Source organism: Ictalurus furcatus, chromosome 6 (assembly GCF_023375685.1).
Source record: "Ictalurus furcatus strain D&B chromosome 6, Billie_1.0, whole genome shotgun sequence".
NCBI classification, from domain to species: Eukaryota; Metazoa; Chordata; class Actinopteri; order Siluriformes; family Ictaluridae; genus Ictalurus; species Ictalurus furcatus.
The window spans coordinates 15,099,730-15,109,934 of NC_071260.1; the positions used below are offsets into that span (position 1 = coordinate 15,099,730).

At 41.1% G+C, this 10,205-nt stretch overlaps 1 protein-coding gene across 1 annotated transcript; it reads right to left on the reverse strand.

Annotated features, from left to right (window-relative positions):
• Positions 1-213: 213 nt before the first annotated feature.
• Positions 214-9,981, reverse strand: dbr1 (debranching RNA lariats 1). Its single transcript, XM_053626681.1, has 9 exons — positions 9,653-9,981; positions 9,084-9,399; positions 8,876-9,000; positions 6,594-6,674; positions 6,426-6,511; positions 4,237-4,461; positions 2,843-2,920; positions 2,538-2,683; positions 214-1,950 (listed from the first exon to the last, which is right to left on the reverse strand). The coding sequence occupies exons 2-9, from the start codon at positions 9,278-9,280 to the stop codon at positions 1,170-1,172; spliced, it is 1,719 nt and encodes a 572-aa protein (XP_053482656.1). The 5' UTR covers positions 9,281-9,399; positions 9,653-9,981; the 3' UTR covers positions 214-1,169.
• Between the last annotated feature and the right edge of the window lie 224 nt (positions 9,982-10,205).

The following is a 10,205-nucleotide window of genomic DNA, read 5'->3' on the forward strand; positions in this document are numbered from 1 at the left end:
ATACTTTACTATCAGCTATATAGTGTTTTCCTGCCTTCAGGAAGGAGGATAATTGAAATGGACAACCCTTTTATTTTTCATTAAACAACTTATTTTCTTAACCTTCAAAGTTTAATGTCAAGAGACATACAGTAGACTGGACAGTTGAAGACTGGAAAAAGACCAGGCCATGTTTGTCCAGTCTTCAACTTTCCAGTTTTTCCACCTCTAGGTTCATGTTGTGTTCGGAGATGTTTTTCTGCTCACTGTGGTTGTAAAGAGCTGTTATTTGAGTTACTGTAGTCTTCCAGTCAGCTCGAACCGGCCTGGTGATTTTTCCTTTGACCTCTATCAACAAGGCGTTTCCACCATCACTGTTGCTCACTGGATGTTTTTTTTTTGTTTTCTGCACCTTTCTGTGTAAACTCTAAAGATTGTTGTGTGAGAAAATCGCTGGAGATTCAGGAGTTTCTGGAATACTCAACCCAACCCATCTGGCACCAACAACCATGCCACAGGTAAAGTTCCCAGAGATCACTTTTCCTCCACCACCATTCTGGTGGTTGACGGGAACATTAACTGAACCACTTGACCTGTATTTGCATTTTATGCCTTTACCACACTGCTGCAACGTGATTGGCTGGTTAGACAAGTGCATGAATGTACAGGTGTTCCTATTAAAGTGAACAGTTGGTCAGTGTATTTTAAACAAATTGTGAACTTAAGGTTAAGACTGAATTATAGATAGAATCTTATAATACTACTTAAGGTCATGATATGATGTCCTGAATGCTACAATGTCAGTGGAAGGTCACCTTATCTTAAAAAAAACCAAAAAAAACCCAAAAAGGCCAAAAAAAAAAAGGCCAAAAAAAAAAAGGCCAAAAAAAAAGACAGCTTCAAATGTGATTGATAAAGAATGATTAAAAACAAATTAGTTAAAACGAAATGTTTATCATAAACAATAAACATCACAGTGACACTGAGAATATCATACAAGTGTATGACAATGACAGCATGTAAGAAAGCAAAAATATCCCATAATAATAGTAGCTTTGTTCTTTAAAACCCATTTTATCAACAGTCCAAATTGTTTAACGTTTAAAAAAAAAAAACTAAAAAGCTCTCTTGGGTAAACAAAATTAATTTGCATCAGTCTATAAATTTTCACTCTTTCACTCAACCTTTTTCTAACTCTCCTCGTCGTCAGCTGCTGCGTAGATGGTCTGGTTGCGCCGTTTGATCCGGGGGGTGCTGCCTGTGGGGGTGAATGATCCCTTGGTTTCTCCACTCGGCCGCTTGGGCACTCTGGCCGGTGGCGTGGCCCCCTCTTCCTCTGAGCTCGTCTGGGAGAAACAGCTCGAGAACGGTGTAGAAGGTGGAGGTAGTCTAAGGGGCAAATCTGAGGCCTCATCACTCTTTGATGCTGTGCGAGGAGGTGGTAGGACAAGCCTGCCCATGGCCTCTCGCTGGGGGCTGCTGTCCCTATCACTGTCCTGCACTCCTACTGGAGCCTCAGGAACCACTGCATCTGTTCCAGGCTTCTTTACCTCCCCTCCATCCTTCTCCTCCACCTCCTCCTCCTCCTCTTCCCACTCATCCTCGATGGTAATCTCGTCAGGGTTGTAGGAGCTGGAGAGCACCGAGGTGTCAGTGGGGTACTCGCTGGGTTCATCAACGCTACCCGAGCTCTGGTTGTCCTCGTCCTCCTCTTCGTTTGCTCCTTCTTCTCTCCAGGACGTAGAGTTCTGTGCGCTCTGGCCTGCCAGAGCGTAGATGTCGACGAGACTGAGGGTGGCACACAACTCTGTGGTCTGGGGGTTGGTGCAGTAGGCCGGTGGGGCGTGGGGCTGAGGGCGAGAAGGGTCATAAGCGGGCACCGTTGGACTGAAGTTCTCAGGGATGCTGAGCTCACCATTTAAATCACTCACTATCTCCATCATGGCTTCCTCTGATGCACTGTAGTCCCAACTAAAGGAAAAGCACAATGAGGTCAACTGAGGACAGACTAAGACTAGTGTCATGTGTGTGGAATATCTATACATGCTTGAAGAACAGGATTTTGTTTGTTCTAGGAAAGTGCCGTATGCCTGTAACTGTTGGAGTTAAGCAGATATTTGGTTAACCAGTGCTGTTAGACGGGTTTGTGTGTACTTGACAGAAATAATGAACAGAAATATTTAAACCCACGGTAAAGTTTTACTGCAACGTGAGCTTTTGGACTCACTAAAAGTTTAAACACAAAGTAATGCTCAATGAGAGAGTGTGTATGAAAAGTACTTAATCCGGGATCGCGTGCCGGGTTGTGAACGGAGGGCGGAGTCGGGAGCGCGAGTGAGTAAGATGAGCCTTACCAATCATGGTTATTGCAATTAGTCTTAGTGATACTAATTTCACTGAAGCCTACAGTACACAAAGTAAGCACTTTAACACCCCTCCCATAAATGAGACAAAAAAGAGGAATTTTGGTCAAATGAAAGTAGTTCATTTGTCGTAATAAGCAGCAAAGCATATTGCAGTCACGATGTGTAGCGACGCTGTGCTGTGCAATATTTTACCGAGTGTGAAGGCCGTTATTCTCAGGCGGGTGCCAGATGTTTGGTGAGGGTTTCTGAAGGCGGGTAGTGGCCTTCAAGATGGCTAACCACTCCGGGTCATACTCCAGCTTTTCAGAGGAGCCAGGTCTGTCCGCGATCTCCACTACCTAGAACGTTAAGACATATTTATTATACAATTGCTTACCTTATCAATCCTAACCATGTCTTCTTTGCATATAAATGTACTCCTGCTAGATAGCATTTAGTACAAATATTTTCACAATTCCTTGTACTGGAGAGCCAGTTTTACTGCATCAGCATGTTACCTGAAGGAAGTCTCGATGAGGAAGACACTTGTCCAGAGAGAGGAACTTGGTTGTCTTAGGAGCAGCATTTCCCCTGGCCTTTGAACACAGAAATAAAAAGTCAATACTGGTTATAGAAGGAAGTGGAAGAGGACGTTTGCATGTATACATAACAGCACAGTGAAATGTTTTCTTCACATATCCCAGCTTGTTAGGAAGTTCGGATGAGCCCAGGGTCAGCTTGAGCAAGTGCTGTGGCTTAAACCACTGACCTTCTGATCAATAACCCAGGGCCTTTAACCAGGGCTTGACATTAAACATCATCATGTGGTTATAAATTTGTCAATCACTTGTCTAAATAAAAACATTACTTGCCTGGAGAGGGAAAAAAAAAAAAAAGAAAAGGAAATTTTTTTCAACTGTGGTGAAAAAAAAAATAATAATAGCGTTCTATCAGCTTATAACACCTCACTCGAGTCACTCAACTTTACACAGCACCACACCAAACAGTGATGTCATAGCACTGTTACAGTCCTGGAAAGAAGCAAACGCAAAAACGTCATTTTTCAAACCACGTTTGCCTTCATGTTTTGCGACTGGTGTTTGCTTTTGTCAGGGGACTGAAGTGCGGAATGCCTGGAGGCATTAGTCCCCTTGACTAATGAACATGAGCTGTAATAGAGGAACACTTCTCACTTTCTTAAAATCACAATATAAAAATATCAGCTACTTTTCTTGTTGTATAACAAGTTGGTTTAAATTCACTAAGAGTTACCTGCTCAAGCAACATGTCAAAGTTTCTATGTTGTCTAAAATTCCGAAAGACAGCTTAATAAAAGTAAACTAACACTGGGTAGCAATGTCGCTAGTTACAGTGTTTACGGTAACATGACCTGTCAAATTCATATCTCCAGGCAGGGATAAATATTTCCTCTCCCTTTTATTTTCATAACCTGTGTTAGATTCCGTGGTCCTTTGTTTTTTTGGTGCGATGCTTTACCAGGCACTGGCTGGGTTGTGGAAGCTTGAGAAACATTGCTTTTTTAGAAAATAAAACCGACGCGCTTCGCTGCTGTTGCCTGAGGAAAAGTCGAATCGAATTCTGATTGGTCAACCTTGTTTCTAAGCAACTGCATGTTTACACCTGCACTTTCCTGGTTACCGCTGTATGCCGCAGCCTACGCGCTCTAGATTATTTCCAGCAGCACAAGAACGTGAACTTGGACAGAACCGACTATATCACAACTAAAGGCAGAATAATTATTATTATTTTGTTATTGATGTATTCAGGCTACTTGTCCAGTCGGGCAAGTAAAATTCTCTTTCACTTACCCGTCCAGCAAGCTCGCCTGTCCCAGATAAGCACTGCTTTAACCACTGAATCACCAGTGCCACTTATAATAATGAATTAGTACCTCGTGCTGCATCACGGCAGCGAATTTGACGTGTAGATGTGCAGAGAACCAGTAGCCGGGCTGCAGGTGATTGAGGAGTTCAGCGGCGGCCGGACTTCCCAGTGTGCCTGACTCCACCTCCTCACGCAGGAACTTCTTCTTCCTCAACAGCTGCTCCGTGCTCCCGTAGTGGTAGATGCCCCGCGGCCAGTCGTGTGTCATGAACACATCCATGGGCATGCGGATCTGCCGTGCAAAGTTGGAGGGAAAAATAAAAAATACACGTTCAGATTTTCTATCATTATAAAAATAAAGAAACAAAACAAATCACCTACAAGACGCAGCTACGGTATGTGCTGCGTTCACATTAGCAGTCACTGATCTCTCTTCCAATATGTAAAACCCGGGATGACTGCTAGTTTGTGTCTGTAGTGGATACCAGCAAAAATTCCTAGTCTACTCTGATTTATAGACATCACCATGTTGCATGTGCTTGGAATACATGTTTGGCATTGTTGCTAGTTCTGTAGTTTACAAATAGTTCATATTAGAGATCGACCGATACTGATTTTTTAAAAATAACTGCTAGCAATTATTTGTTTATGTGCCTAATAACTGATATACAGAACCGATATTTATTTACTGTTTTACTTGTTTTTGACACAGTAATAACGCCACCACTGAACTGAACAAACCGTTTGATTTAGAAGAATTTCGTCAATTACATCTCCTCCTCACATACAAAACAAAGCTCTTATTTATACACCAATAAATAGAGGGGACTGAAAGAGTGCCGAAAATAAATAAATAAATAAATAAATAAATAAAGTACACTGTTACTAAACTGTCTTTTTTTTTAATAGAAGTTTTGATGAGGTAAACAGGTCACATGACGGAGTTTGTCTCCATTTCTTAGTGCCAAGTTGCTTAAACTACATATCAAGCATTTACATAACATCTCATGTGTGCATTAATGGCTGTTATGTTAAATAAAGTTTATTAATTAAACAAAGCAAGTATACTTCACCTGTGCACACTGTTGATGACTCGGATACAGTGCTGCACGCAATTCTCAAAACGCCCACAAGATGGCGCCATTTATCAGTGGATCCGATATTTCAAAGCCGATATCAGATTATGGAAAAATGCATAAATATCGGGGAAAATATCGGTAAAACCGATTATTGGCGGATCTCTAGTTCATATGGATAATGACTGTGTACAATTCTGAAAGTTAGGAGGAAAATTTTATCCTATAAAGCTATGTTCACACATGCATTGATTTTATTGCGGCAAGTCGCCAGTTGCAGTACTATGAAGGTGCCAGTAGGTGTTCCTGCTTACTGGTTGCCATAGTACCATTTATCAGTGGGTGGCGCAACTAGCATTCCACTTTTGACAACAAACCAGTTTTCTTGCCACTAAAATGAAACGTTCTGAAGGAAGAGCATTTGTATATAAAATTCATCTGTGCTTGTGTGTGTGTGTGTGTATACATATATATATATATCCCACAAGATGAAGCATACTCTCGTGTGCTCTACTGTCTTCAATCCTATTAGTAGTCACTGCACCAAGTCGCTCCAAATTAGCATAAATTTAAATTTGTCTCCACTTCTTCGCGTTGCTGGACACGCCCACATATAGTCACTAACAATTGCTGTCGCTCATGTCATTTAAATATGAACTAAAAGCTCAGGCAACTAGGATTTTCCTGAAGCTAGTCATTACGATTTGTTCCTGAACCGTGTCATGAATAATGTAGAAAAACTAAATATAGTATATCTTAATTCGTCGTGTGGATTGGCTTGATCAGTAGAATCACAGCTCAGAGCTGCCACTTCCTGAAGAAATTTAGGATGAAAGGGGACGTCTTAAACCACCGCCATTCTGCAGGATAGCGTGTGACATCACTGACTGTCTCTGTTTCTAAAAGAACTACATATCACGTAGCTTATTAACACATGCTGTAGCTTGTACTAATGCGAGAATGTATTTTGACAGAGTCTTTAAGTCACTTCGGTAAATCGCTCCGAATAAGAGCGTCTGCAAATATAAATGTGCTCTAGTAACAATCCAGTGACGTCACTCCTAATACTGTGTGACAGCTTTGGGCATCATCTATAGACTGAATTGTGGATCACAGTATCTAGAATAGCTTTGGATCAATAACTTCCTTACTCTTCCTTACTCTTGGTCAGATGTGTTACCTGTTTAAGCTTAAAGACATCGCTGTTTCTAATGTGGTAGACACTGCGCAGGGTTTCTTGGCTGTATGGTGGAAACTCATAGTGTCCTGTAATCAGAGAAGAGATTTAAGAGTTAATACCTTAGTTGTTGGTTTTGGTAAGTTTGGATAGCTGGAATATTCGCTTTACCTTTTCTGTAATCGTGCGTTTTAAAAATCCCAGAAAGGCCACCGATCCGTATACCTCTGTAGCGAACAACGCCAGCGTAACCTGCAGTGACAGATGAGTAAAACGGTGTAGTTTAACTCTTTTTACCAAATGGAATTGGCTCCTGTTTTGGGGTTGCCCGTGTTCAGCACTGAATGTAGTTATGATGTCACACTCCACAGTAGTGGTTAATATGAATCTAGACACTCAGGACTTTAAGAATTTGCATCATTTCATAAGTTTAAAAAAAAAAAAAAAAAAAAAATTAAAACTAGCCTACTAGGTTTAATTGTTATAATTTTATAGTGGCAGTTGTATACGGTGTTTTATTATCAGAACAGCTTTATTTCTGCTGTCTGTTTGATCTCTGTACCAGTGTTACAGCACATTTCCACCCTACGGTTCGACTCGACTCGCTTTTTGGGGTTCTTTTAACTGGGATTTTTTTTTTAGCACCACCTCGGTCGAGGTTCCAAGCGAGCTGAGCCGATACTAAATGTGAGCCGCACGCTGAGGGAGTAAGGGTTCTCTTTAACCAGTGGTTCTGAATTGTGCGTCATTTAATACATACTTGGTGTAGGGTAATATTCTGATAACTGAAAATGATGCATCATTTATCTCATTACAGATCAAATTACTACAAAAGGTTTCTGTCTTAGATTTTTACATCTCACTTGTTACCGATTTCCAAACAGGCGTTTATCGAAGTCGCTCCTGAATCCAACTTAGTCATATCGAACACTACATGGAGTCTAGAATGCCGTTAATTTATATCCTTACATTTACATTTATTCAATTAGCAGACGCTTTTATCCAAAGCGACTTACAAATGAGAAAATACAAACAAAGCGATATATCAAGCGGAGAACAATACAAGTAGTGCTACCATACAAGATTTATAATTGAGTTCTAGAGAAGCAAAGTGCACAGAGTAGAGGGGTAAGTGCCACAGTAAGTTTTTTATTTTTATCTTTTAAAGGATAATGTGGGGTTGGTATTTTAGGGGTTAGTTACGTGCTCACGGAAGAGGTGGGTCTTTAGCTGTTTTTTGAAGATTCTGTGGTCCGGATCGAGGTTGGAAGTTCATTCCACCACTGAGGGACAGTTAGTGTGAAGGTTCTGGAAAGGGACCTTGAGCCACGCGGAGTAGACAATACTAAATGTCGGGCATTAATCGGCCTGTATTCAGTGAACAGGAAAGGCGTTTGGAATACGTCCTGACATGTATTTGTACATGTCTTCGATAATACAACATTATTCCTGCGTGAAGACGAGTGGAAGATGGCACCCATGTTGTGGCAGCACTAAACTGCAGTGGAAAAGTAAGATCAAAAAAAGTAAAGCAAGCTGCGTCGAGTTGAGCCGTACCGTGCAGTGGAAAAGTGGCTTTATTGTGGAGAGGTGTGAATTGTTCACCCAGCAGTAGGTTCACACCCTTCCCGTTTCCCATCGCCCTGCTCACCAACAGCTAAACACAGAGTCACGATACTCTACACACAGAAACCCAACCGTGTCCAGACTAATCCTATAACGGAAAATCGCGGCAATAAAACAATTAATTTGTTCATACTGATCGAAAATATCCAATAAGTCGATTTCGGACCACCATTGTACTGCGAGAAATAGTTCAAATTTGAACTGCTGCTCTACAATCGTAATCAGACTGTGATACTGATACTGAACATCTTTTCAACACACTCACTATGAGGCTGGTGCAATATTGATTTTTACCTGCTTGTGATTTAGCATTAAAAAACAAACCCCACAATAAGACGATTTAATGTCCAGAGCCAAGTGCGAGTGATCGCTGATGCTAGCGTAATCCAGTGTTAAAGTGTGGCGCTCCTATGCAAAATGCATACAAGCTGGCAGACTATCTAGTAATATCTTATGGTGTAACATCATGTACAGACTATTGTTATATCGCACTTAGTACTTCTGACTTACTGCTGTGGAGGAGGAATGATTTATAATCCCACTATTAAGTTAACTTTTCTTCCTCATGACTTTTCAGGGAGTTTTTCCTTGTCACCGTCACCTTTGGCTTGGATCTAAATCTAGCCTACATCTGTAAAACTGCTTTGTGACAAAGTCGATGGTTTAAAAACACCACATAAATAACGTATAACGAATTGAACTGGAATACTCAGAATACTGAGCCTGCTTGATAAGATTTACGCGTCAGCCTCAAAATTCTTCTAATCATCTAATCAACAAGAAACAGCGCACACACACACAAATATACTTTACCCAAAATGTCTTACCCAAATAGTATATATTCGGGGCCACCCAGCCTCCATAGGGAAGCTCTTGCAGATGGTTAGAAGCCTCATGGTTGCCACCGATGAAGATGGTCAGGACCGGCACTTTCTTCTCTCCTGAATAGTACCTTCCACAAACCGGTGCACAAGACATCAGAAACGAATCAACACAGAAAAGAACAATCAGAGACATAACTGTGAGGTTGCTTACTTGTAAAAGGTCTGCATGTGCCTGTACTTGAGTGGCACTGCCATGCACTTCAGATCTCCCTCATTCCTCACAGCCTGGAAATCCCCACAGCACAGCAGCACATCCACCTTAATGCCTTCCTTACGCTCCAGGTAGCCAATGGTCTCGTAGATCTTGTCCAGCTCGCCATGGCAGCAGCCTTCCACTGCTATTTTCATATCTGGGTTTGTTTGTTTTGTGATGACGTGAAAGCAACCAGGTAAGATCAGCAGAAGGTCCTCTTAAATCTGTGGTCTCAGTGCCATTAGCATCCCACCCAAACACTACACCCTTACACCTGTGGAACAAATGAACACTATTTTAGTCCACACTCTATGTAGTGCACTATAAATCTAACAGGGAGACATTTGGAATTAGGCGAACGTTACTATCCATCATACAGCTAACCCCACACTACCAGAGCAAGCATGCTACTAGTTACCCGTTACATCCTCTTAAACCGAACAAAACGCATGCTATGTATTGTGTTGAAAGCCACAGCGTTATGACTAGCACTGCGTTTTAAAATAAACAGCTTTAGCTTTACAGACCTGTGTGCGGGACGCTACGTCACAGCAAGTTTGTTATAGCATCCGTTAGCGCAGGAAATCAACCGTGTTCTTGGCGTGCGCAATGCGCATGCGCGACCGGGTCACTCGTTGTCTTAGGTATATGCATTTTTGTAATCAAACCCGCACTTTCCTTAATAGTTACACGAATTCTTATAAGCTTGCAAACTTACTACGATTGCTACGGATAGTTTTTATAAGTTATATAATGTAACCTTTCAAAAAAAAAAAGCAATGCCACGAACTTGTTTGTAAAAAGTGTACAAAACATTTTTATTCATATGGCAACGTATATAGGTCAACACTACTCCTCCTCCTACTACTACTACTACAGCAACTACTGGTACAGCTACTACTACTATTTCTACTTCTACTGCTACTACACCTACTATACTACTACGTCTATTACTAATATTATTGCTACTTCTACTGCTACTACAAGTATTACTACTACTACTTCTACTATACTACTACTATTGCTACTTCTACTGTTACTACAAATACTATTATTATTATTATTATTATTATTATTATT

Excerpts from the sequence above, each read along its gene's own strand:
- dbr1 (XM_053626681.1), bottom strand. The coding sequence starts at position 9,280 with ATGAAAATAGCAGTGGAAGGCTGCTGCCATGGCGAGCTGGACAAGATC. Across the intron at positions 9,001-9,083 it reads CACATGCAGACCTTTTACAA|GTACTATTCAGGAGAGAAGA; the intron begins GTAAGCAACCTC and ends GGTTTGTGGAAG. Across the intron at positions 6,675-8,875 it reads CCCGAATATATACTATTTGG|GTTACGCTGGCGTTGTTCGC; the intron begins GTAAGACATTTT and ends CTGTCACTGCAG.